This window comes from Lynx rufus, unplaced genomic scaffold (genome assembly GCF_022079265.1).
Source record: "Lynx rufus isolate CCGP_SWC_20201006 ecotype Redwood Valley unplaced genomic scaffold, mLynRuf1.p SCAF_4, whole genome shotgun sequence".
Classification (NCBI taxonomy): domain Eukaryota; kingdom Metazoa; phylum Chordata; class Mammalia; order Carnivora; family Felidae; genus Lynx; species Lynx rufus.
The window spans coordinates 126,120,527-126,148,056 of record NW_025814856.1 but is presented as its reverse complement, the minus strand read 5'-3'; the positions used below and the strand labels follow the sequence as shown (position 1 = coordinate 126,148,056).

Here is a 27,530-nt window from a genome sequence, read left to right as displayed (position 1 = left end):
TAACCACCTGAGTTGCTTGGTATTCATACAGATCTCCTCACTGCCCAGAACCCAGTGAGGCAAAATCTCTGGGGCTGGAGATCTAGCAATCTGTACTTGTTTATTTTTTATTTTTTAACTTCTGTGAGGTAGGTTTGGGACCATTTGATCAGCCTCCTTAAAGCCAGTCAGGTAGTTATGGGGATGTGTGAGTTATAAGATTTTGGCCCCAAATATTTCTCCCAGCTACCTACTGCAGGCCTAAAGTGCCTACCTTTGGTGATTAGTTCTTTGGGGTTAGGACATCACCATCTTCAGTGTTCCCAGTTTACATGTAAATCTCTCAAGGAATGCTGCATTCAGCTGAGCTCTGGGTAACATCTTAGCCGGTGTATTGTGTATCTGCTCTGCCCTGCGGGATGAAGAAGGGCAGGAAGGATGGGGACAAGGAGGAGAGGGAGACTTTGGGAAAGGATATGGAAGGATATGGGAAGAGCTTAAGTACTCCAGACCCCCAGACAGACAAGAAGAGAACAGAAGATGAATATTGATTTCTGCTGAACTGACTCCCAAGGCTCTGTGAAGGAGCCAAGATGTCTCTGCAGATTTTGAAAAATGTTGGCATCCAATATCCCTATTACTTGATGCTAATGATACATGTTGGCTCTGAATGCAGAGAAGGAACCCAGAAGGATCTTTCAGCCATCTCTGCTGTTTCTTATATGGAACTGAGACACAACTGATCACCTCCCTGTTGCCAGTCTGGCTCCTCTCTCCGCACTGTGTCCAGAATAATTGTTCCAAAAGCCTTTTTGAAATACAGTTTTAGAAATTCTGTGTACTGTGAAATATAATGCACATTCATAAAAGTGCACAGGACGTAAATATACAGGTTAATGAGTAATTAGAGCATGTAACTGCCACCCAGAGCAAGAAATATAGCCTGTCCATCCCTCTTCTGCATGCCCCCCTCTCAAAGAGAGTTCTTCCTCTCTCCCCTACAAAGGTGTCCTGGCCTTGGCTTTTATAAAAAGTAATTTTCTTGCTTTGCCTTAGAATTTGTATCACCTATGTGTGCTTCCCCAAACAGGGCAGTTTAATTTGGACTGGTTTTGAATTTTACACGAATCAAATTATACATAGTATCTTTTGGTATCTATCTTCTTTATCTTTTATGTTATTTTTAAAAATATTTTTTCATATTGTGGTAAGCAGCTGTGGTTGTTTTTTTTTTCATTTTTGTTGCTATAAAGTATCCCATTGTATGAGATCCAGCATAATCTGTTTCTTCTACCATTGGTGGACATTTGTTTTGTCTCCAATTGAGGTTCTTAAAATCAATGAAATCAATCCTTTCATTTGTATCATGGTGCACATAATTACACTGTTCTGTGGTATGTGCACTCAGGAATGGAATCTCAAGGTCATGGGGTATATGCATCCTTAATTTTACTAGTTAAAGGCACATAATTTTCCAGAATAGTTGTATTAATTATTCACCCACCAAAACAGAATGACAATTTCTGATGCTCCATGACCTCACCAGGGCTCGATATCTGTCAACGTTTTCAATTTTTGCCAGTCCAGCGGATGCATATTATTTTCTCATTGTGGTTTAATTCACTTTCTCCTGACTTTTGATGGTATTGAATTATACATGTTTACCAGCCACTTGGATCACCTCTTTTCAGAAGTCAAGTATTGCCCATTTGTCTCTCTTCTATTGTCTTTTCTTACTGATTTGCATGAGCTTTTATATATTCTAAATACTAGATCTTGCTCAGTTTTATGTGTTACAGACATCATCTCCCATTCTAAGGTTCTCTTGACCCTTTCTATGATGGCTTTTGGTGAACCGAGTTTCTAAATTTAATCAAACTTATCGCTATTTTCCTTGACAAACTATAGTTTTTGTTTTTTGTTTAAGAGCTACTTCCCTATTCAGAGATCTTAAAGCCATTGTCCTACATTATTTCCTTAAGGTTGTTTTGTCTTTACAGTTAGATCCATAATCCACCTCGAACCAATTTTGCATATAATTCACTAGGTTTTCATTTTAATTTTTCCCCATGTTAACGCCCAGCTGTGCTAGTATGATGTATCTGAAAGAGTATCCTTTCTCCATCCCTCTGCAATGCTACTCTGAAATAAATCAAGTTTTCCAAATGTGAGCATCTTCTCGATTCTTTCTCTGTTCCATTTGCTAATTTGTCTACTCTGAAGACAATACCACAACGTTTTTTTTATTATTATTATTATTATGGCTTTATGATAAGGTTTGGTACCTGGTTCATCAAGTTTTTCCATTTTTTTTCTGCTTAGTGTCTTGACTAAGCATTTCTATATAAATTTTTAGAGTTATCTTGTCAAGTTTTACAAAATTCCTGTTGAAACTTTGATTGCCATTGTATTCATATTATACATCAATGGAGAAGAATAATTTTATGATGTTCAGTCTTCCAAACAGTAATCATTATATATTTATTTCTACATTTTATTTCTACATATTATATCTCTCAATAATATTATGATTTCTCCATAGAGACTTATATACATTTTATAAATTTGTTCCTGGAAACCTCATCTTTTAAGGCTATAATAGATAATAATTTAAAAGTTTAATTTTCTATTTGTTGCTATTATGTGAAAATGATACAGATTTTTGTGTATTGATTTTGTATCCTGCTACCTTACTAAAACTTATGATTAATTTTAATAATTTATCCACATATTATTTTGAATCTTCCACTATATATTTATAGCAATAATATTGGTTTTTATTACTCATTATCAATGCTTATACCTTTTATCTTATTTTGCTTGCTTCGTAGCATTGGCTAGGATCTCAGTACAATGTTGAAATGTAGAAATGATGACGCTAGTGTTGTTAACTCATTCTTTCAGGAGTAGAATTTAGTGATTCATCACTTACATATAACACCCAGTGCTCAACACAACAAGTGCCCTCCTTAATACCCATCACCCATGTAGCCCATTTCCCACCCACCTCCCCTCCATCAGCCCTCACTTTGTTCTCTATAGTTAAGAGTCTCTTGGGGTTTGTTTCCCTCTCTTTTTTTTCTCCTTCCCCTATGTTCATTGATTTTGTTTCCTAAATTCCACATGAATGGAATCATATGGTATTTGTCTTTCTCTGACTTATTTAGCTTAGCCTAATATAGTCTAGCTCCATCCATGTTGTTGCAAATGGCAAGATTTCATTATTTTTTACAGCTGAATAATATTCCATTGTGTATGTGTGTGTGTGTGTGTATATATATATATATATATATATGTATATGTACATTTGTACATACACACACACACACACACACACACACACACACACACACACACACTACATCTTTATCCATCATGAGTCAATGGACATTTGGGCTCGCTCCATAATTTGGCTATTGTTGATAATGCTGCTATAAACATTGGGGTGCATGTGCCCTTTTGAATCAGTATTTTTATATACTTTTGAGTAAATACCTAGTAGTTAAATTGCTGGGCCATAGGGTCAGTCTATTTTTAACTTTCTGAGGAACCTCCATACTGTTCTCCAGAGTGATTGCACCAGTTTTCATTCTCACCAACAGTGTAAGAGGGTTCTCCTTTCTCTGCATCCCCGTGAACATCTGTTGTTTCCTGTGTTGTTAATTTTAGCCATGTTAACTCATTCTTTAATTTAAAGGGAACACCTTTAAAGTTTCATCATTAGATTTTTTGGTATGTAACGTTTAGAGTTAGTTAGGAATTTCTTTTTATCTCAAGTCTGTGAGTTTTTTTATTGTGCCTGGATGTCAAATAATTTTATCAAATATCTTCTCTACCTTTATTATAAATCATTTAATCTATTAATGTAGTGAGTTATTGAGTGATTTTCTAATGTTAAGCCAACTTTGCATTCCTGGAATGAATGCAGTTTGGTCACAAGTGTTACTCTTTTTATATTTTTTCTGGATTTGGTTTATTAATATCTTATTTCAAGTTTTTGTATTTATTTTCATGACAAAAGGTGGCTTGTAATTTTCCTTTTTGTAATCTTTGTAGGATTTTGGAATTAAGTATTTTTAGTCTCAAAAATAATTTTAAAACTCACCCCTTTTCTAGTCTTCTGAAGAGTCTGTAAAATTGGGAGTTGCTTTGTACTTAAATGGTGGCAGAACTCACCAATGAAAGCATATTCTTTATTTAGTAGTTATGATACTACTCAGATTATCTGTTTCTTCTTATGTCCATTATGGTAAGTTGTCCCATTCATGCATATTTTCAATTTTTTTGGCATGAGTTTAATCATAATATGCTTTCATCATCTCTTTATTGGCTCCAGGACCTACAGTGATATCCTTTAAAAAAAATGATATTGCTTATTTATGAGTTCTCTTTTTTTCCCCCTTGACTAATCTTACCTGAGTTTATTTTATTATTTTTTCAATGAGCAGAAATTTCTCTTTGTTGAATCTTTTAAATTACATTTATTTTCTATTTCCTTAATTTTACTCCTACTCTATTATTTCCTTAGGTTTGGGGGGGGTGCTATTTTGGTGATTTTTTTCTAACTGCATGAGACAGATAATTTGTTCATCGACTTTAGATTTTTCCTCTTTTCTTTAAGCATTATTTTATCTGTATCCCACACATTTGATATATAATTTCATTATCACTTAGTACAATTGTTTTCTAATTTCCATATACTTTCTTCTTTGACCATAAGTTATTGAGGAGTATGTTTCCTAATTTCCAAACATATGGCAATTTTCTACTTATTGTTCTAGCATAATTGCATCGTGATCAGAGAAACTCTTTGACTGTATGAGCTCAGTCTTCCAAAGGTTTTGAAGCTTGTTTTATGGCCTGGCACGGGGTCAACTTTTATAACTGCTTCACATGTGCTTTAGAAGACTGTTTATTCTGGGGTGTTAGGGTAACGTGCTTCATGTGTTACTGACGTTGTTCAAATTATCCAGATCATTTCTAATTTCTGCTTCAATAACTGGAATTAAGCGTGATAAAATTCCCCATGAGGCTATATATTGGCCTATTTATTTTGTATTTTGACTGCTTTGCAAAATATATATTTGAAGCCATGTTGTTAGATGCACAGAAATTTGGAATTAAAATACCACCTTGTTGAATTAAAACATTTATCATTTGAAGTGTCCCTGTTTAACTCTATAAATGCTTTATGCCTTAAAGTTTATTTAGTCTTTGTTAACATAGTCTCACCAGCTTTCTGTTGGTACCGGGTGCCTGGAATGCCTTGGTCCATTCTTTTACTTTCAAACTTTCTGCGTGTTGTTTTGTTTTCTTTTTTTAAATTTTTTTTTTCAACGTTTATTTATTTTTGGGACAGAGAGAGACAGAGCATGAACGAGGGAGGGGCAGAGAGAGAGGGAGACACAGAATCGGAAACAGGCTCCAGGCTCCGAGCCATCAGCCCAGAGCCTGACGCGGGGCTCGAACTCACGGACCGCGAGATCGTGACCTGGCTGAAGTCGGACGCTTAACCGACTGCGCCACCCAGGCGCCCCTAGTTTTCTTTTTTTTTTTAAAAAACATCCAGCCTGACAGTCTTGGATTATTAATTGGAGTATTTTATCTGCTTACCTTTATTACAATTACTGATATATTTGCATAAAAAATCCTCACCATCCTCCTATGTGCTTTCTATTTGTCCCAGCTCTTCATGTTCCTGTTTCTCTCTTTTCTTGCCTTCTTTCAGACTGCTTAAGAGATTTTGTCATTCAGTTTTTCTTCTTTTTTGGCTTAGAAATTTTACACCTCTTCATTTCTATTATTTTACAACATGCATTCTTGAAATCACAGCATGCATTCTGGGTGTATCAATGTCTAATGTACTGTACATTCTACTCTCTCTCATTCCAGGTAATTCAAGGACCTTTAACCAATTTAACTACATTTAGTTCTCTCTGGACATATGTTATTGTTGTGTGTACAAATGGTAATACCGAGTCATACGTCCTGTGAACCTCTTAAAGGATCCCTGAGCAGTTTGAAAACCATGAGACTAGACAGCCAAGCCTCCATCCACTTTAACATTCTATAAGCACAGAATTGCACTTCTAAAATGTTAACTGGACCAGCCCAGTTAATCCACTGTTGTGGATAATGCATTTTAAAAATGCAATTGCAGAGCAATGAGGCATGGATTCCTCACGATTCCAAAAGCAAGGAGGTTGTTGCCAAACAGGGCTATCTCTTTTTAATCAAATGCAATTGAAAAGCTGTAGGGAACACAAGCAGATCTGCATATAAAATGAGGTATATTCAGAGGATGACAAAAGAACTGCAGTTGCCACCAGGTCTGTATCTCACCTAAGATGATTCTAGAAGTACAGAATAACTCTATCTCCCGCTGAGACTATCTTTGTTTTCCTGTTTCCTTGTGGCCCCTTTCCACACCATGCATGCAGAAGGAAAAAAGCAAAGTCATTTCTGCATATGTGTGTATAAAGTTGTTGAAGTGAGGAAGACAGTTTATGCTGCACGTTTGTTTGCTTTAAAAGGGATGCTTTTTTTCTCATGATTAATTTCAAGTTAAAGCCATTAAAAAGGTGTTGCCACTTACTTTCTGGAGGAAAAATGGTGAGAGATGTTGCTTGGCAAGATTAAACTTCAATTAAATTATGCTTCACACAAACCCTGAAAGCAGAGAAGTTTTTACCATTCATGTTTAATTTAGTTCAGTAAAGTGGAGACACTTATTTCTATAGCATGGCTAAATACATTGAGCACACCTACTCTTCTTATCCTAGATTTTCACCTGGGCCTGGAAGTATGTGATAATGTAACCACAGACCTCCTCTCAGTGTAAGAAGTGAGCATCTTTATTTTATAAAGCACCTTGTTGACTTCTCTGGCCCCATTTGGGCATCCAAAGCTACCGACAGTGACATCACATCACCAAAGCTGTCTTTTCCTCCAGGAGCTCAAACTGTATTTCTCGATTAGGAAATGATGTTTCTCTGATATCATAGTGATAGATAGTGAAGTTACACCTTCTAAAGGGCAAGTGACTCAGTGCTGAGTCACCAAGTCACCAGGCCCATGGGTAAAGGATTGCAAAAAGTCTGACTCTCTGGGTACAATTTAAACCATTTCAGTCTCAGAACTGTATCTATAGAGAACGTATAAGATCCTCTGCTCCAGCCTTATTCTGTTCCCATCTTGCAGATTGAGGCAGTTGATACCCAAAGACATTAAATGATTTGTCTGAGGTCATAAGACTAGTAAATTACCAATGTTCTCATGTTTAAATTGTATTTCCCTGAACCTAGCAGATAACATGGAGATGAGGATTCCAGAATCCACACCAATCAATATAAAGCAGTATAAAGCAAGTTTCATTTCATTTTCATCTTCCAGGGGCACTTGGGTAGCTCAGTCAGTTAAGCTTCTGACTTTGACTCAGGGCATGATCTCATGTTTCATGGGTTTGAGCCCTGCATCAGGCTCTGTGCTGACAGCTCAGAGCCTGCTTGGGATTCTCTCTCTCCCTCTCTCTGCCCAGCCCCTGCTCATGCTCTTTCTCTCTCTCCTCTCTCTCTCTCTCTCAGAAATAAAATAAAACATTAAAAAAATAAATAAAGGCAGCTTATCCTGCAGTAACATGTATCATTATCTTACTGATGTCCAGTCTTCTCAGGGAATGAGATACACCGCATTACAACAACTACAAAATCACATTCCCAGTTTCTAAAGAGCACACAGCCCCTCACTCTACTCTCTCCTTCACTGTCAGACTCCACTGATAGATGAGGTAGACATCTAATATCTTTTGCAGACCAGGACTTGACAGAGATTGAAAGCGTCTGTCAGGAGAACCCAGGCCTCCTATTTTGCCATCCCGGACACCTGCCAGATTTTGCTCTGTTAATTGGCTTCCATGCAGGCAGCGATTTTAGCAACAATTCTGTGGGTCTTTTCTTTTGTGGCACATCTTGATTGAGAATGAAATGTTGAAAAGTACTTCTCAGCCGCTCAAAGTGTTCAGGGTTGCTCACATTTAGCTGATTGGACAGAAGGGGAGGCAGTCTTCAAAACCATTGTGTAGACATAAACTAGATTATTCAGGCTACTCAATTCAGAGAATTATTCTCAGAGAGATAGTGACTGAAGAGTCTGATTTCTGCCCAAGGAGATACTTTCCCTAAGGTCAGACAGAATTGATAAGAGAGTTTGCGGGAAAAATGCCACTGTGACCTTAAACATGCAGTTGCTGGGCTGACACCATAATGAGGAATGGAGTGCTATTAAAATATACTGCACATTTTAATGACTCCACTAGCAGTAGGCCAAGAAAAAAAAAAGACTTAAGCTCAGAATAATTCTGGGAAGGAGGATTTTGCCAAGGAGATTTTAATGTCAAGAATGTATGTGAGGCTAAAAATAAGGAGTTCACGCACATTCCACAGCCGTGGGTGGGGTGTATATATAATCAAATTAAATTATGCCATTTCCACTTACGAAAAAATCTGATGGCAAAAATTGACTAGAAAACATTTAGTCATATTTCACTTGGATTATGCTTATAAATACCAAACTCCAGACTTGTCAAAATAAACCCCACCAGCACTTTCTGGCCGAGGTGTTAGATAGACAATGGCTATGATATGCAAAAATGATAGAGCTTCTGGGACCGCGCCTAGAAAAGCCACAGGAATTCAGCTCCCAGCTAACGAGAGAGGGTTCATGGAAGGGAAAGAAGTGTCCCTGCGACATGAGGAACAGAGCCCAGAGTGGCCCAAATGTTGAATGCAAAGGGAGGGGCCTTCAGAGAGCCTCAGATATGTGAGACCTAGGTCCCAACTCTCAGAGACTGGAAATCTGGGGCCCATGATTTTTTAGTGTTGTTTTTTTTTTCCCCATCAGTGAAAGCACCCTTCGATTATAACTTTCCTCTGGAGGGCCAGCATTGGGTTCTTTTGACAAATCATTTGTTCATACAACAGCACTGTGAGGTTGATTCCTGCCAACACACCCAACTACAAACCAAGGCTATCTGCAGAGGAGACACAAAGTACCCATGCCTGGAAATGAATTTGTTGGCATTTTGAGGACAGGTATCTTCTGGGCTACAACTACTAAACAGCCAATCCAAAGATGGGGGGACAATCTAAGCTTTAAGAAGTCTTTCATTTACATCCGAAGTTGTAATTAGAAGACTCTCGTAGCACAAGTATGCTTCTTTAGTCCCCTCTGCTTGCCCAAGCTTGATCCTGGGCCAGAGATGTCTCTGTTCATTGGGTTCTGGTGCTGACCAGTGGGAAGGAGGGCTGGGAGTCATGGGGAGGAGGGAGCATCTTTCCTGGCTGACATGAACAGTTGGTAACTTCACATTAGCCAATACTTGCTGACGTAGGAGATACACACTCATTGGGATGTTTGCTTTGTGCAAAGGAGCAGAATGGAGAAGTTCCATGCACGTGCCCAAGGTAGAGACGGACCCGGCACTGCTGATGGGGCTCAGACTAGCCATACTACTGTCCCAGAGTCTAGATAAATTCTGGCTTGGATAGAACCTGCATCTCGTGCCTCGCGGTTCTCTCCCGGAATGTAATTCTGGAATCCCGTGATGTTTGCTGCCTAGAGAAAGAATAAATCAGAGAGGGAAAATAATTTGACCTGATGAAAAGAGAAGTAAGGGAGTTAAACCATAATAGTTATGGAGGACGTATTGATGACTAAACACTGGACTAAGCACTTTGCGTGTAATATCCCTCTTTCCTTCCCACTCCCAGTCTTCCCACTGGTCAGCACCAGAGCCCAGTGTACAGAGACATCACTGGTCGAAAGGTAGGCACTGCTTCTAGTCCCATTTTATAGGCGAAGATACTGAGTTTTATGGAAGTTAAATAACTTGCTCAAGGTTATTGAGCTTATCCACATCTATTATCCGTAGCCATGGATCAGCAATGGCAGGATTTGAACTGTGGCCACTGACATCAAACCCAAGCCTTAAACCACTTTATTATTTTATCTCCTATGGATATCTCTACCTATTCTCTGTAGCCCATGCATTAAAACAGCTGAAAAACAGCAAGATGGCTGAGTAGTTGTGGGAGGGATCTAATTTCAGCTTTGCTACTAATTTTTCAGATAACCTCAATAGTGTTACTTAAGGTCATGGGCCTTCATTTGTTTATCTGTAAAATGATAATAAGGTTTTGGATCCTGCTATCACCACAGCATTGTATTGACTGTAGAGAAATTAGTGTAGAGAAACTTTGGACAAAAGAAAGCTCTTCTATGTGTGACCCGATTAAGATGGTTGCTACAGGAGGTGATACGGTTATAGGAGAAAGAGCATGGACAATGGCCCAGGCCTGGGTTTGAATTTGTCACACTAGCGAGACCTTTCTGACCCTGAAGCATCTCATCTATACCTGTCAGGAGGCACTGAAAGAGAAGACACATGTCAGTGTCCTAGTGCAATGGCCATCTGCGCTGGCCCGGGCAGTAGTGACCCTTACCCATAGGGAAAACAGATGGAGCTGCTGAAGACACAATAGATAAGTGGGTTGATGGCACTATTCAAAGCCGGCAGGTTCTGAATGATCACAGAGGCGTAGAAGCGCTCCTCGGTGTCTGGAAGGAGACTGAAATTGTCCAACATGTCGAAGAGGAAGTATGGACTCCAACAGCAGATGAAGGCTGGGGAGAAGAGAGCCATTAGTGCCATAGCAGATCACAACCAGGGGCCTTTCAGTGGCGTCCTCAACTGGAGCTCCAAATAGGAGGCTCTTTAGCCCCTGGGATCTCTCAGAAATATTTAGGACCGTTGTGTGTGTTCACATTAATGTCATGTTTCCTCACACACACACACACACGCACATGTACACATGCATGTATACACATCCCACAGACACATTGTTAAAGTTGAGGGAATTTCTTGGATCTTCTCTGTCTGTAAAGGGAGTGTTTGATTTGACCATTGTTGTCAATCTTCATGGAAAGGTTGGGAATGGCTTGGCATGGCCTCAGCCTCTTATCCTGTATCATGTGGAAGGAAAACCAGCAAAACTCTTTGGAGATTCTATTAAAAAAAAAAAAAAAACCCAGAAGAACAGGAAGCATATTAACCAGATAGTGATTTCTGGTTTTAGTGTGCGGCAGGGGAGAGTTGTGGTGCCTAATGTTTTCAGAGCAACGTCTGGCCTCATCACAATGTTCTTAATTTTCTTTTCCATTTCTAAGTTAGCCACTCCAGAAAACAGCTGCTCTCTACCCCTCTCCCAGTCAGTCGGTGCGTGTGAGCCCCTGATTCTGTTTGTCTCAACATCCTCAGAGGAAATGAGTGGTAAACAGAGATCCAGAGTATGATGGTTAACTTCATGTGTCACCTTGACTGGGTCAGGGGGTGCCCAGATATTTTGGGAAACATTATTGCTGGCTGTTCCTGGATGAGATGAACATTTGAATGGGTAAACTAAGAAAAGGAGATTGTCCTCTTCGATGTGAGTGGGCCCCATTCAATCACAGAAGGCTTGAATAGAACAAAAAGCTGACTGAGAGATGAATTGTGCTGTCTGCTTGACTATCTTCTAGCTGGGACATTGTTCTCCTGCCTTCACACTCAGACTCGGACTGGAACTACACCATGGGCTCTCCTGGCTCTGCAGATCCTAAGCCAATTTCTAACAGTTCTCTTTACATATATGTCTCTCTCCTCATTCTCTGGAGAACTGAACCAATCCCCACATGCACAGAGGTAAACACTCTTAGGCTGACTAAACACCGAGATGTGCTCTTCTGCTTTCTTGTCACACCCTCTCCACCCTCCTTCTCCCCGCTTTCTCACCCATAGGACTTTTCTCAGAGAAGTCAGGCTTCCTTCCCCATCTGCTTGCAGGGGCCAACTTTCTTCTGAAACTGTTCAACTGACATGTGTTTGTTTCCCCAGACCTTGGCAAGGTATTAAAGAGGAGCAATTGAAACACAAAGACCCCTGAGCCTTCTGGGTGCTGGTGGTTGAGCTTAGCATTGACCTAGAACAGTGGTTCTGGGGCATGGAGGGGCAAAAGTCCTCTTGGGAGCATTTTGAAAATGTGCATGCTTATGGATTTGTGTGTGTTGAGGGGGTAAGGGGTCTGGGGTGCCCAGGGATACTAGTCCTCCTGCGGGACCCAGGTCCCATACAGCCTTTGATTTATGTAGCAGAGCACTCTGTTTATAATTTCCAGAACTCTGGAAACCTAACTCTATTTTATATATGAACACAAATATTTGTACTAAATAGTGAATTTTCCAGAAATGCAATTCTCTTGCAAAGGGAGGAAAGATTACTTTCTGTAATTTGGAACTTGAGCAGGATTTGTTTACCTGCTCAGAAAATCAGGTCCCTGACAGCAATACTGCTTTATTTTCATGCCTTCATGAAAACACACCTGTACTGATTTTCCTTTGTAGCTGTTAATACATCTAACTGACTACTTCATTATTCTCCTAGGGTAGCTGTGCCTAAGTATTTACATATTGAAATCTGCATGGTTTTATTATAAATTATTTTCTTTCTAGTCCTCCTTTGTATTATTAAATATTGATCTTTGAAGACTTATGTTGGGTAAGTGGTATTAATTATACATTTCATTTCAGGTAAAAGGGCCTTACAAAACATGTGTTTTAGGAAGGGCTGCTTTGGTCTGACTGGGCTGTTAACATGGGCTGCCCCTCTTGTGGGCATCTCTGCTCTCTGACTAAAGGACCCCCAGGGCCTGGGCATATGGTTCCTGATTACAAATAATTATGTTGGCTCTGGCACACATGTATGACATATATTTCCTGACTCAACATCCATGGGAGGTATATCTGTGTTTCTGATTGTCTGGGAAGGCAAGAGAATCTTTGATCTACTTTGTAAGCTGTTGGGAAAGGATTCTGAGCCCCCGTGGTTATATATGCTTTATCCCCAGGTCGGCCTGCAATGCTGTTTTGTGCCTTTATTCTACTGGCTGTGTCACACTGCATGTGGTCTGTTTGGCATTTTGCAATTGTGTCTCAGAAAGGTGAGATATGGACCGTTTTGGTGAGCTGACACGCAGCTTCCACAAGAGGTATGCTTTCTCAGAGCTCCTGGAGCTGCAAGAGGGCAGGGAGGGTAGTATTTGAGCCAAATAAAAAGAATCCTTTTTCTTCCTGCATATCCTAATCCATTTGTTCCCAGCAAATATTAATGAAGCACCTAGTGTATGTGGGATCTTATTTAAGGCTTTGGTGATAATAATATAAGGAACACAAAGCAAAGGTCATTGCTCTCATGGATTGAAGCCAGTAGGGGATACACAAAATGCAGATTAATAGATATAATGTCAGGTAGAAGTGGGAATAGGCAGAAAAATACCGCAGAATAATGACGAGGGGGGCTGTTTACAACTTGTGCTGGAGGACTGGATGAAGAGGTAGCACCGTTGGTAAACAAAATGATGTGAGGGGGGAGCCAGGCAACCATCTGGGGGCAGAGTCTCTCAGGTGGTGGAAACAACACAAGGTCCCTAAGGTGCAAACAAGTTGACATTGTAAAGAAATAGCAAGAAGACCAACAGAAGTTGGAGAGAACGAGCAAGAGGGAGAGCCCTGGGAATGAGGCTGGAGACCTGGCTGAGCGATAGATCACACATGGTAAAAACGTGGGGTTTTATTCCGATGTAATGGGAAGCCAGAGGTGGGTTTGCAGGATTGTGATGATACCTGGTTTACAATCTTGAAAGATCACATTGGCTGTTTTGCAAAAAAGGAATAAGACAAGACCAGTTCTAATGTTACAGGCAGAAATTCGTGGAGGCTTTGCCAGGAATTGTATAGATAGCGAAGGATGATTGGGTTTGAGAACTATCTTGGATGTAGAGCCTCCAGGCTTTGCTGATGTGCTAGTTATGCAGGATGTCAGAGAAATAGAATAATGACAGACAGATGGCCCTTAGGTTTTTGATGCAGACACCGGGTGAAAGATGGTATCATTTACTGAAATGGGGACAAATGGGGGGAAGAGTTACTCTGGAGGAGGAGAAGAACATGCCAAGACTTTGGGTTTGACGTGCTGAGTATGATGAATTTATTGGAAATGCAAATCAAGATCTCAGGTAGAAATCATAAATATGATTTCTAAGCAAAGGAGGTGTTCTAAGAAGGAGACCCTGATCACATGTTGCTTACAAGTCAAGATGAAGATTGAGAATCGACACTGGGCATTTTGGAGGTTTTGGTGACCTTGGTGAGGGTGGTTTCAGGAGTAACAGGACAGAAGAGAGATAGAAACAGACTCCAGAGAATGAGAGGTAAACTGTGGAGGAGTTGTACTAGGAGAGAGAGTGGTGAAGCAGGTCTATTCTGAAGAGCTCACTGAGGGAGCTACTGCACAGCATTTACGTGCACATGATCCAGGTGAGGGGAGGCCTGTCATGGAGGAAAAATACCCAGAGAGGCAAAATTCTTGAGGAGGCAGCAAGGAATGGGATGCACGGCTCCAGCCATCATTTTGGGCTTAGAAAGAAGCAGTGTTGGTTTATCCACAGTAATAGGAGAAAAGAGCACATTGTACAGAGGCAGATAGGTGGAAAAATGTGAAGGTGAAAGGGTGAGGGAGTTCTTTTTTTTTTTCAATATATGAAATTTACTGTCAAATTGGTTTCCATACAACACCCAGTGCTTATCCCAAAAGGTGCCCTCCTCAATACCCATCACCCACCCTCCATCAACCCTCAGTTTGTTATCAGTTTTTAAGAGTCTCTTATGCTTTGGCTCTCTCCTACTCTAACCTTTTTTTTTTTTCTTCCCCTCCCCCATGGGTTTCTGTTAAGTTTTTCAGGATCCACATAAGAGTGAAACCATATGGTATCTGTCTTTCTCTGTATGGCTTATTTCACTTAGCATCACACTCTCCAGTTCCATCCACGTTGCTACAAAGGGCCATATTTCATTCTTTCTCATTGCCACGTAGTACTCCATTGTGTGTATAAACCACAATTTCTTTATCCACTCATCAGTTGATGGACATTTAGGCTCTTTCCATAATTTGGCTATTGTTGAGAGTGCTGCTATAAACATTGGGGTACAGGTGCCCCTGTGCATCAGTACTCCTGTATCCCTTGGGTAAATTCCTAGCAGTGCTACTGCTGGGTCATAGGGTAGGTCTATTTTTAATTTTCTGAGGAACCTCCACACTGTTTTCCAGAGTGGCTGCACCAGTTTGCATTCCCACCAGCAGTGCAAGAGGGTTCCCATTTCTCCACATCCTCTCCAGAATCTATAGTCTCCTGATTTGTTCATTTTGGCCACTCTGACTGAGTGAGGTGATACCTGAGTGTGGTTTTGATTTGTATTTCCCTGATGAGGAGCGACGTTGAGCATCTTTTCATGTGCCTGTTGGCCATCTGGATGTCTTCTTTAGAGAAGTGTCTATTCATGTTTTCTGCCCATTTCTTCACTGGGTTATTTGTTTTTCGGGTGTGGAGTTTGGTGAGCTCTTTATAGATTTTGGATACTAGCCCTTTGTCCAATATGTCATTTGCAAATATCTTTTCCCATTCCGTTTTTGCCTTTTAGTTTTGTTCATTGTTTCCTTTGCTGTGCAGAAGCTTTTTATATTCATAAGGTCCCAGTAGTTCATTTTTGCTTTTAATTCCCTTGCCTTTGGGGATGTGTCAAGTAAGAAATTGTTACAACTGAAGTCAGAGAGATCTTTTCCTGCTTTCTCCTCTAGGGTTTTGATGGTTTCCTGTCTCACATTCAGGTCCTTTACCCATTTTGAGTTTATTTTTGTGAATGGTGTTAGAAAGTGGTCTAGTTTCAATCTTCTGCATGTTGCTGTCTAGTTCTCCCAGCACCATTTGTTAAAGAGACTGTCTTTTTTCCACTGGATGTTCTTTCCTGCTTTGTCAAAGATTAGTTGGCCATATGTTTGTGGGTCTAGTTCTGGGGTTTCTATTCTATTCCATTGGTCTATGTGTCTGTTTTTGTGCCAATACCATGCTGTCTTGATGATTACAGCTTTGTAGTAGAGGCTAAAGTCTGGGATTGTGATGCCTCCTGCTTTGGTCTTCTTCTTCAAAATTACTTCAGCTATTTGGGGCCTTTTGTGGTTCCATATGAATTTTAGGATTGCTTGTTCTAGCTTCGAGAAGAATGCTGGTGCAATTTGGTTGGGATTGCATTGAATGTGTAGATAGCTTTGGGTAGTATTGACATTTTGACAATATTTATTCTTCCAATCCATGAGCACGAAATGTTTTTCCATTTCTTTATATCTTCTTCAATTTCCTTCATAAGCTTTCTATCGTTTTCAGCATACAGATCTTTTACATCTTTGGTTAGATTTATCCCTAGGTATTTTATGGTTCTTGGTGCAATTGTGAATGGGATCAGTTTCTTTATTTGTCTTTCTGTTGCTTCATTGTTAGTGTATAATTATGCAACTGATTTCTGTACATTGATTTTGTATCCTGCAACTTTGCTAAATTCATGTATCAGTTCTAGCAGATTTTTGGTGGAGCCTATCAGATTTTCCATGTATAATATCATGTCATCTGCAAAAAGTGAAAGCTTACCTTCATCTTTGCCAATTTTGCTGCCTTTGATTTCCTTTTGTTGTCTGATTGCTGATGCTAGAACTTCCAACACTATGTTAAACAACAGTGGTGAGAGTGGACATCCCTGTCGTGTTCCTGAACTCAGGGAAAAAGCTTTCAGTTTTTCCCCATTGAGGATGATGTTAGCTGTGGGCTTTTCATAAATGGCTTTTATGATGTTTAAGTATGTTCCTTCTATCCCGACTTTCTCGAGGGTTTTTATTAAGAAACGTTGCTGAATTTTGTCAAAGGCCTTTTCTGCATCGATTGACAGGATCATATGGTTCTTATCTTTTCTTTTTATTAATGTGATGTATCACGTTGATTGATTTGGGAATGTTGAACCAGCCCTGCATCCCAGAAATGAATCCCACTTGATCATGGTGAATAATTCTTTTTATATGCTGTTAATTTCGATTTGCTAGTATCTTATTGAGAATTTTTGCCTCCATATTCATCAGGGATATTGGCCTGTAGTTCTCTTTTTTTACTGGGTCTCTGTCTGGTTTAGGAATCAAAGTAATACTGGCTTCATAGAATGAGTCTGGAAGTTTTACTTCCCTTTCTATTTTTTGGAATAGCTTGAGACGGATAGGTATTATCTCTGCTTTAAACGTCTGGTAGAACTCCCCTGGGAAGCCATCTGGTCCTGGATTCTTATTTGTTGGGAGATTTTTGGTAATTGATTCAATTTCTTCGCTGGTTATGGGTCTGTTCAAGCTTTCTATTTCCTCCTGATTGAGTTTTGGAAGTGTGTGGGTGTTTAGGAATTTGTCCATTGCTTCCAGGTTGTCCAGTTTGTTGGCATATAATTTTTCACAGTATTCCCTGATAATTGCTTGTATCTATGAGAGATTGGTTGTAATAATTCCATTTTCATTCATGATTTTATCTATTTGGGTCATCTCCCTTTTCTTTTTGAGAAGCCTGGCTAGAGGTTTGTCAATTTTGTTTATGTTTTCAAAAAACCAACTCTTGGTTTCATTGATCTGCTCTACAGTTTTTTTAGATTCTATATTGTTTATTTCTGCTCTGATCTTTATTATTTCTCTTCTTCTGCTGGGTTTAGGCTGCCTTTGCTGTTCTGCTTTTATTTCCTTTAGGTGTGCTGTTAGATTTTGTATTTGGGATTTTTCTTGTTTCTTGAGATAGGCCTGGATTGCAATGTATTTTCCTCTCAGGACTGCCTTCGCTGCATCCCAAAGCGTTTTCATTGTTGTATTTTCATTTTCGTTTGCTTCCATATATTTTTAAATTTCTTCTCTAATTGCCTGGTTGACCCACTCATTCTTTAGTAGGGTGTTCTTTAACCTTCATGCTTTTGGAGGTTTTCCAGACTTTTTCCTGTGGTTGATTTCAAGCTTCATAGCATTGTGGTCTGAAAGTATGCATGGTATGATTTCAATTCTTGTATACTTATGAAGGGCTGTTTTGTGACCCAGTATGTGATCTATCTTGGAGAATGTTCCATGTGCACTCGAGAAGAAAGTATATTCTGTTGCTTTGGGATGCAGAGTTCTAAATAGATCTGTCAAGTCCATCTGATCCAATGTATCATTCAGGGCCCTTGTTTCTTTATTGACCATGTGTGTAGATGATCTATCCATTTCTGTAAGTGGAGTGTTAAAGTCCCCTGCAATTACCACATTCTTATCAATAAGGTTGCTTATGTTTGTGAGTAATTGTTTTATATATTTGGGGGTTCCCATATTCGGCACATAAACATTTATAATTGTTAGCTCTTCCTGATGGATAGACCCTGTAATTGTTATATAATGCCCTTCTTCATGTCTTGTTACAGCCTTTTATTCAAAGTCTAGTTTTTCTGATATGAGTATGGCTACTCCAGCTTTCTTTTGACTTCCAGTAGCATGATAAATAGTTCTCCATCCCCTCACTTTCAATCTGAAGGTGTCCTCAGGTCTAAAATGAGTCTCTAGTAGATAGCAAATAGGTGGGTCTTGTTTTTTATCCATTCTGATACCCTATGTCTTTTGGTTGGCGCATTTAGTCCATTTATGTTCAGTGTTATTATAGAAAGATATGGGTTTAGAGTCATTGTGATGTCTGTAGGTTTCATGCTTGTAGTGATGTCTCTGGTACTTTGTCTCACAGGATCCCCCTTAGGATCTCTGTACGGCTGGTTTAGTGGTGACGAATTCCTTCAGTTTTTGTTTGGGAAGACCTTTATCTCTCCTTCTATTCTAAATGACAGACTTGCTGGATAAAGGATTCTTGGCTGCATATTTTTTCTGTTCATCACATTGAAGATCTCCTACCATTCCTTTCTGGCCTGCCAAGTTTCAGTAGATAGATCAGTCACGAGTCTTATAGGTCTCCCTTTACATGTTAGAGCACGTTTATCCCTAGCTGCTTTCAGAATTTTCTCTTCATCCTTGTATTTTGCTAGTTTCACTATGATATGTCATGCAGAAGATCAATTCAAGTTACGTCTGAAGGGAGTTCTCTGTGGCTCTTCGATTTCAGTGCCTTTTTCCTTCCCCAGATCAGGGAAGTTCTCAGCTATGATTTCTTCAAGAACACCCTCAGCACATTTCCCTCTCTCTTCCTCCTCTGGAATACCAATTATGTGTAGATTATTTCTCTTTAGTGCATCACTTAGTTCTCTAATTTTGCCCTCATACGCCTGGATTTTTTTAACTCTCTTTTTCTCAGCTTCCTCTTTTTCCATAATTTTATCTTCTGGTTCCCCTATTCTCTCCTCTGCCTCTTCAATCCGAGCCGTGGTCGTTTCCATTTTATTTTGCAGCTCATTTATAGCATTTTTTAGCCTCCTCCTCCTGGCTGTTCCTTAGTCCCTTGATCTCTGTAGCAAGAGATTCTCTGCTGTCCTCTATACTGTTTTCAAGCCCAGCAATTAATTTTATGACTATTATTCTAAATGCACTTTCTGTTATATTGTTTAAATCATTTTTGATCAGTTCGTTAGCTGTTGTTATTTCCTGGAGATTCTTTTGAGGGGAATTCTTCCGTTTCGTCATTTTGGCTAGTCCCTGGAGTGGTGTGGAACTTCGGGGAACTTCCCCTGTGCTGCTTGAATAACTTGCGTTGGTGGGCGGGGCCGCAGTCAGACCTGATGTCTGACCCCAGCCCACCGCTGGGGCCACAGTCAGACTGGTGTGTGCCTTCTCTTCCCCTCTCCTAGGGGCGGGATTCACTGTGGAGTGGCATGGTCCATCTGGGCTACTTGCACACTGCCAGGCTTGTGGTGCTGGGAATCTGGCGTATTAGCTGGGGTGGATCAGCAAGGTGCACAGGGGCAGGAGGGGCAGGCTCAGCTCTCTTATCCTTTAGTGATCCATTTTGGGAGGGGCCCTGCGCCACCAGACCTGCTGCGGGAGGGATAGATCCGCAGAAGCACTGGATCCGCAGAAGCACTGTGTTGGGTGTTTGCGCGGTGCAAGCAAGTTCCCTGGCAGGAACTGGTTCCCTTTGGGATTTTGGCTGGGGGATGGGCGGGGGAGATGGCGCTGGCGAGCGCCTTTGTTCCCCGCCAAGCTGAGCTCTGTTGTCCTGGGGCTCAGCAACTCTCCCTCCCGTTGTCCCCCAGCCTTCCCACTCTCTGAGCAGAGCTGTTAACTTATAACCTTCCAGATGTTAAGTCCCACTTGCTGTCAGAACATTCCGTCTGGCCCCTCCACTTTTGCAAGCCAGACTCAGGGTCTCTGCTTGGCCGGCGGGCTGCCCCAAGGGTGAGGGAGTTCTATTCTGATATAGTATTTTCTTAGTGAAATAGGAAGCAAGGTCATTAGTTGAGAGGGCGTAAGAGGGAGGAAGCTTTGATGGTTTGAGAATAACGAAGAATACACACCAATCCAACACATACTATGTGCTCTAGAAATGCCTTTTTTTTCCCCCTAAGGTGAGGTGACTTTATTGGTCTTAAGAGTAAAGAGAAAAGGGGTGCCTGGGTGGCTCAGTCAGTTGGGCAGCTGACTACAGCTTAGGTCATAATCTCATGGTCTGTGAGTTTGAGCCCTGCATCGGGCTCTATGCTGACAGCTCAGAGCCTGGGGCCTGCTTCCGATTCTGTGTCTCCCCCTCTCTCTGCCCCTTTCCTGCTTGCTCTCTGTCTCTCTCTCTCAAAAATAATAAACATTAAAAAAAGAGAAAAGGGAAAAGAAAAGGAAAGGAAAGAAGATAGGATGATGGGGGAGAAGGTAAAGTGACCATTAGGGAGAGATTTGTAGTGAGTCTGCAGTTATATATCCAGAAGAATTGGAATGTCACTTCTGTCTTTACTTTGCCCATATACTTCAGCTCCAGGGGGAGTATGTCTTAGAGAATGCAACTGGGTCAACTGGATATGGTGAACATCATCAAGCTAGGTATGGTTTTTTTTTTCTGTTTTTAATTTAAATCCAAATTAGTTAACATGTAGTATAATAATGATTTCAGATCAGCTCGTTATGTCTTAATCGACTTTCTCCAAATTATCCACCCCATGGTCTTGGTAGGCTACTCGAGTCATACAGGGAGGCATCAGGCACCAATGTCTTCCCTTAAAGGAGATGCAGATGGTGTATGGCAAGTTCCACACTCTCCGCTCCAGTCAGACAAAGCTGGCAGTGCCTGCAGACAAATTCCTTTCTTGCGTGGGCTCTCCACTACCAGCTCCCAGGTGCAAGTTTGCTTTTGGAATGTTCACCCAGTTCTACAACACAAAGAGGGACTTTGCTTACCGAGAATGATGACAATGCTGTACTTGATGGCCTTGATTTTTGCCTTTGAGATGAGCCCTCGGTTGTAACTGGTGCACAGCTTTCCATCTGTAGATACAAAAGGGCATCGTGAAATGAAATTGTTGTTGCCAACAGGAACATCACAGGCTAGACCCACAGCTGTCACGGGACCTCTTGTATCCCACTCACCTCTTCCCAGGAGGACCTCCTGGACATTTTCAGAGTAAAGACAGCTCTGGGCCTGATGCTGGAAACTGCTCAGTTTGCAACTTGATATAAAATGCAAATGCATCCGGACATCCAGACTCTCTCGAGTCATGGCTGAATGCCCTGAGTCAGCGGAAGCTAGAATTAGCCTTCAAACCTTGAATTGGCCAGGGGGCAATGCTAACATACCCATCTAGTCACTTTAGCAACTTAGGGTGAAACCATTGTCTTAGAATGGTTACCCCAAACTAACTCATACATCTAACTCAGAAACTCCACTCTCAACAAAAGCTCAAGCCAGGGATATTAAAAATAAAACAAAGACCAAAAAAAAAAAAAAAAAAAACAAAACTGTCCCAAGTAGGAGCCTGGTTATAATTTAATTCTATGTAGGCTATTGTTTGATGGTAAATACATGAAGGATAAATATAAGAATCCACTAGAATATGAACTTGATGGAAGCAAGGACTTGGCTTTTTTACATTCCTGTATCCTCTAAGCTTAGTGAATGATTAATAAATATTTGTTGAATCAATCAATATAAACCTCTCTCTCGTTAAAAAGTAGTGGTAAAATTAAAGTTGATTAGGGTGGACAGAGTTCAGAGAGCTCTTAGTAAAAGGAGTGTGTAGATGGCAACTCTGGGATTGGAGGTGTTGGACACAGGGTCCATTGATGCTGTGGAGGAGTTTTTATTGTCAGAGCTTCTGCCAGGCAATAGGGCACCTTTGTAAAAACTGGGAAAAGGTGCCCTTCCTCTGCATGCACACAGCCCTGTCCCAGCATACCCTCAGGGAGGATGGGATGCCAATCCCACACATCCCTGGGATGCCACTGATTAGGGCTCGATGGGTACAACCCTGGCAGTGGTCCAGGTCAAAAGCCTACCCAGGGCCCCTGTCACATGGGGCAGGACAGTTGTATACTACAAACCAACTGCTGTGCTTGCTTGTCCTCACTACATTGTTCAGATTCCACATTTGAAATTTATTTTAAACCCATGGAAACTGGTGTGAAATTTACATTTGCACTTCTTATTCTAGCCCCTCTCCAGTCCAACCCAGCCCAATCCAAACAGCATAGCACACTGTCATGAGATAAGGACCCCACCACGATGCTGAGGAGGCTGCGGGGCAGATGCAGAGATTCCAAAGGTAGAGCTGGGGGCAGGAAAGACTCATGAAACAGAGGGAGTCCTCAGCCAAGACACGGAAACAAGAAAATGTCGGATGTATTTGGACCATGGTGGAGTCACCTCACTTGGCTGGAGCCTGAAAGAATGTTGGCTTTGGAGTGGGGAAAACTGAGGCCAAAATGGGGAGACCTAAAATGTCTTCAAGCGGAGTCTGGTCTGAATTTCTGAGCTGGTCGCAAGCCTCTGAAGCTTCTGAGTCTTTTCACAGTGTGAGCATTTACTCACTGGAGTGAACAAACTGTTATCAGGAATAATAGGAATAAGGGGCTCTTTTATGGGCAATAAACTGAAATGCTAATTATAATTGATTTTTTTATTTCTTAATGTATACCTCGCAAGGCCACTCTCAGGTACTATTATGGCTTCCAATTATTCTGTGCATTTCACAGAACCACAAGGCTTCAGTGGTGGAAGGAAGCAAACGCTTCAGAAGCATTTACAGCAGTGGATCTAAACTACGGGCAATATCGCTCCCCAGGGTTACATTTGGCAATGTCTGGACACATTTTTGGTTGTCTCGATGTATGGGAGGCTGCTAGCAGCCTCTAGTGTGTAGAGGCCAGGAATGCTGTTGAACATCTTAAGATGCAGAGGACAGCAAAAAAGAATTATCCAGCCGCACATACCGGTAGTGTCAAGGTTGAAAAACCCTGATTTCTAAGGTGGTATCCTGGGAAGGATATAGGCTTCAAGGTCAGAACCTATTACACCTTCCAGCTCTACCAATTACCAGCTGTGCAACCTGAGGCAAAATGCTGACCGTTCCCAGCCTCAGTTTCCCAATTTAAAAAATGAGGCATAAACACCAAAGTCAGAGTTTTGAATATTGACCTAAAATAATGTATTTAAGGTGTCAACCCTATGCTGAGAATATCAATTCTCTTATTAATTGAGATGAGTAAAGTTTTAACAGTATTTCAGGAGGAATATGAACCACCTTTATGGAAGTGAACAGAAGGTATTACTACATTTAGATAGTCTATTATACAATGTTGTTACCTGTTTACAGGAATTATATACATCCAAAACTTATCCCGGAAGGATTTTACCCATGGGAGGCAAGTAAGAAATACAGCCGACCAAATTATATCCTTTCGAAGTATTCCCATTTGCTGGAGTAACAGCTGGCTTTGAAACAATATGGTTCTGAAGACTTTGTTTTTCAGAAAAGTTCTTGAGCATGACATTTGTACTCTGAAATCCTTTTAAAATGGAAACTTGCAGTACTTTCCAGGGGGCAACTGGGTGACAATATAATCAACTACCTGCCCTTTGATCTCCCAACGAGATCAGGGAAAAGCGTCTTTAATCTGACCACTCAGGGAAATGCAAAGCCTCCAGCTTCTCAAGATGGCCCTTCAAAGAGAGCTGAGCTACAAAATGCCAGTAATTCTCCTTTATTGAGAGATAAAAGGATTATTTCTACCCGGGGCCTTGGCGCTGAGTTGGAGCAAAAAGCAGTTAAATTCAGCCATCACTGAGCATTAGTAGCTGGGGTAGCCTAGAGGCAGCAGGTCCATGAGATTCGGACTGGAAGCGTCATGCTGCCTTAGGCAGTTTTGGTTCAAGCATGCATCCCTGGATACCCCACACTGTAAATTTAGTGTCTCAGGGGCCAGTTCCTGCTCTTTACTTCCCCTCGCTTCAGGCCCCTTGCAGAGCCACGGGGAACCCTTTGTTCTTATATGCCGAGAGCTTGAAGGAGGAGCAATTGGTGTATTGGGATTTTTAAATGAGACAATTTATTCCTGGCCGGAGGAGGGAGCCATCTATGGACTTACAATGAGTGCAGGTGATTTGTTTGTAACAAGGAAATCCACCTGGTGATGTTTTTATTTATTTATTAATTTTTTTTCTATTTTATTTATTTTTTAAAATTTACATCCAAGTTAGTTAGCCTATAGTGCAATCATGATTTCAGGAGTAGAATCCAGTGATTCATCCCCTACATATAACACCCAGTGCTCATCCAAACAAGTGTCCTCCTTAATGCCCCTTGCCCATTTAGCCCATCCCTCCACCCACAACCCCTCCAGCCACCCTCAGTTTGTTCTCTGTATTTAAGAGTCTCTTATGTTTTGTCCCCCTCCCTGTTTTTATATTATTTTTGTTTCCCTTCCCCTATGTTCATCTGTTTTGTATCTTAAATTCCACATATGAGTGAAGTCATATATTTGTCTTTCTCTGGCTAATTTCACTTAGCATAATACACTCTAGTTCCATCCATGTAGTTGCAAATGGCAAGATTTCATTCTTTTTGATTGCCAAGTAATACTCCATTGTATATACTTTATCCATTCATCTGTCGATGGACATTTGCACTCTTTCCATACTTTGGTTATTGTCAATAGCAGTGCTATAAACATTGGAGAGCACATGCCCCTTTGAAACAGCACACATGTATCCTTTGAATAAATACCTAGTGGTGCAATTGCTGGGTCATAGGGTAGTTCTATTTTTAATTTCTTGAGGAAACTCCATACCGTTTGCCAGAGTGGCTGCACCAGTTTGCATTCCCACCAGCAGTGCAAAAGTGTTTGTCTTTCTCCGCATCCTCACCAACATCTGTCATTGTCTGGGTTGTTAATTTTAGCCATTCTGACAGGTGGTGGTATCTCATGGTGGTTTTGATTTGTATTTCTCTGATGATGAGTGATGCTGAGCATTTTTTCATGTATCTATTAGCCATCTGGATGTCTTCTTTGGAAAAGTGTCTATTCATGTCTTGTGCCCATTTCTTCACTGGATTATTTGATTTTTGGGTATTGAGTTTAATAAGTTCTTTATAGATTTTAGATACTAACCCTGTATCTGATATGTTATTTGCAAATATCTTCTCCCATTCCATCGGTTGCCTTTTAGTTTTGCTGATTGTTTCCTTCGCCATGCAGAAGGTTTTTATCTTGATGGAGTCCCAGTAGTTCATTGTTGCTTTTGTTTCCCTTGGCTCCAGAGACATGTTGAGTAAGAAGTTGCTGTGGCCAAGGTCAAAGAGGTTTTTGCCTGCTTTCTCCTTGAGGATTTTGATGGCTTCCTGTCTTATGTTCAGGTCTTTCATCCATTTTGAGTTTATTTTTGTGTATGGTGTAATGACATGGTCCAGGTTCATTCTTCTGCATATTGCTGTCCAGTTTTCCCAACACCATTTGCTGAAGAAACTGTCTTTATTCCATTGGATATTCTTTTCTGCTTTGTCAAAGATTAGTTGGCCATATGTTTGTGGGTCCATTTCTGGCTTCTCTCTTCTGTGCCATTGATCCATGTGTCTGTTTTTGTGCCAGTGCCATACTGTCTTGATGATTACAGCTTTGTAATACAGCTTGAAGTACAGAATTGTGATGCCTCCAGCTTTGGTTTTCTCTTTCAGGATTGCTTTGGCTATTCAGGATCTTTTCTGGTTCCATACAAATTTTAGGATTATTTGTTCTAGCTCTGTTAATGATGCTGGTGTTATTTTGATGGCATTGAAACCTTTTTCTTCTTTCTCCCTTTCTTGTTCAGTCTCTTGTGAGTATTTCTACTCTTTCTCTTTCTCTCCAGGTACTTTCTGGGGGAGTGCTTTTACTGCACTCTCTCCACTTTCTCTGTCCACTCTCTGCAAAAACAGCTCCCTACCCTCCACGGCTTCTCTCTCCCCCAGTTCACCTCTATGCGCTGGGTACCTGCTCAGTTCTGTGGCTCAAGTTATGCAGATTGTTGTGTAAATCCTCAGATCAATTTCCTAGGTGTGCAAAATAGTTTGGTGCTTATCTAGCTGCATTTCAGGGATGAGAGAAGCTGAGAATTTCCAGGCTGCTCCGCCATCTTGGCTCCTCCCTCAAAACTCTTACTTGGTGATATTTTTAAATAAATATTTTTTCATGTGTTGGGAATTCCATGTATTTCAGGTTGATTTAAAAAATTTTTTTTGTAGTTAGGCTTGATTTGTAAAACTTTTAAATTTGAAATTAATTTTTGATTTCTGATCACTGATGTCCTGTTTATTTACAAATATAACCTCAATGTTAAATATTTTTCATACATTAGGTCTCATCTGCTTAGCTGTGGGATTTTGACTACTACTTTCCCTTGTGGGTTTTTTTGTTTGTTTGTTTTTTTGACCCTCTAACAAACCAGAGGTCATAGCTAGATATGAGCAAGTTTAACCTAACTAACCTACCTCACATCCTTGTCTATTCCTCAGCTCCTCAGCTCAGGTGGAACCAGGAACCCTGACAGAACTAAGATAATTGTGGCAGAGACAGGTTAACTGTCCACCAAATCGTTTTCTTTTCAGCAGGGTGGAGTCACATGACTAAGTTCTACCTATGGGAATAGGGGAAGAATCCATATACACTATTGTCAGGTCCGGCTCAGATAAACCACCTGAATATTCCTCTGCCTCTCTCTTCCTCCCACCCCTGACTATTGGATGTTGATGTGGAGGGGTACCTTAGCAGCAATCTGTTAAGTGTGGCAGAATCTCCATCTCTTTGAGTTTCTGAATGACTGTGGAACAGTGCCCTTCCCTTTGACCTTTACTGTCAATTGGACTTTAATTAAACCAGAAACATAGTTCTACTTTGTTAAGGCTACTGTATTTGGGGGTTTCTTTGGTAGTGCATCTAATGTTTCCTTACCTGAAACAGAAATTGGTATCTCATATGCAGTGCTATCATAACCAAAATCTAAAATATGTGACATTGGCCTAGTGGGCAGGCAGCAGGTGGCAAGGAAACTGATATTGGAAGCTGGAACACTAGAGATCCATTTGCTACAACGTTCACATATGATGCCTGGGAAATCAAATTGTGTGCCTACGGAGCCCAGAGCCCATGGGACAAGGTTGGTGTAGGAGTCGGGGCTCTCCAGAAAACA

At 40.8% G+C, this 27,530-nt stretch overlaps 1 protein-coding gene across 2 annotated transcripts in view; it reads right to left on the bottom strand.

The window, feature by feature from the left end:
- Positions 1-9,500: 9,500 nt before the first annotated feature.
- The window catches only part of NPSR1 (neuropeptide S receptor 1), a 151,890-nt gene continuing 133,860 nt past the window's right edge, over positions 9,501-27,530 (bottom strand). For both annotated transcript variants that reach the window (XM_047097299.1, XM_047097300.1), the window contains 3 exons: positions 21,272-21,358; positions 10,479-10,659; positions 9,501-9,591 (listed from right to left, as the gene is read on the bottom strand). In XM_047097299.1, the coding sequence (XP_046953255.1) occupies positions 9,501-9,591; positions 10,479-10,659; positions 21,272-21,358 (359 nt within the window). The remainder of the gene's footprint in view (positions 9,592-10,478; positions 10,660-21,271; positions 21,359-27,530) is intronic.